This window comes from Eimeria mitis, genomic scaffold, assembly GCF_000499745.2.
Source record: "Eimeria mitis Houghton genomic scaffold, Emh_scaff1573, whole genome shotgun sequence".
Lineage (NCBI taxonomy): Eukaryota > Apicomplexa > Conoidasida > Eucoccidiorida > Eimeriidae > Eimeria > Eimeria mitis.
The window spans coordinates 230-992 of record NW_013569824.1 but is presented as its reverse complement, the minus strand read 5'-3'; the positions used below and the strand labels follow the sequence as shown (position 1 = coordinate 992).

Sequence of the window (763 nt, the reverse complement as noted above, 5' to 3'; positions counted from 1 at the left end):
GACAGATACATTTGCTGCTGTCTCTTCTGTCTCCCCGCAGCCTTCTGTTGCATGCAACGAATCCGATCCAGCAGCAGCAGCAGCAGCAGCAGGATCAGCAGCAGCAGCAGCTGCTGCTGCTGCTGTTGCTGCTGTTCCCTGTGTAAGCATTGCGCTCCTGTTTGTGGTGTGTGTCCCCCCGTTTGTTGCTGCTGCAGTTTCCGCCGTTCCTGCTGCTCCTCCTCCTGCTGCAGCAGCAGCAGAAGCCGCAGCAGCAGCAGCCGCAGCAGCAGCAGCAGCAGCAGCAGCAGAAGAAGAAGAAGAAGAAGAATAAAGAGGAGGAGGAGGAGGCATCGGTATATTGAAATCCCGAGAAAGTTTTTTCGCTACAAGTCGGCAGACATCCTTCACTGTTTGTCCTGTTGATATAAAAGGGGCCATCAAGGAGACAACACATCGCCTTTCTGTCTCCTCTTCTTCTCCTGCTGCTGCTGCTGCTGCTGCTGCTCCTGCTGCTGCTGCTGTTCCTGCTGCAGCTGCTGCTCCTCCTCCTCCTCCTGCTGCTGCTGCTCCTCCGGCTTGAGTAGTATAATAATTATAATTATTATTGTTAGCGCTGGTGTTCGTATTGCTGCTGCTGCTGCGTGTTGCCGACACAGCAGCAGCAGCAGCAGCAGCGGCGGCGGGAGAAGCAGCAGCAGCACAGCAACTAGTATTATGTAAATTATGGTGTATATTATTCGTAAGCCCAATTTTTTTAAACTGTACTTTGAGTTCTTGTTCT

The 763-nt window shown here is 52.4% G+C and overlaps 1 protein-coding gene across 1 annotated transcript in view; it reads left to right on the top strand.

Annotated features, from left to right (window-relative positions):
- The window catches only part of EMH_0039760 (uncharacterized protein), a gene marked incomplete at both ends in the record, with an annotated part of 517 nt that extends 173 nt beyond the window's left edge, over positions 1 to 344 (top strand). The window contains 2 exons of the mRNA XM_013495436.1: positions 3 to 142; positions 198 to 344. Coding sequence (XP_013350890.1) covers positions 3 to 142; positions 198 to 344 — 287 coding nt within the window. The remainder of the gene's footprint in view (positions 1 to 2; positions 143 to 197) is intronic.
- Between the last annotated feature and the right edge of the window lie 419 nt (positions 345 to 763).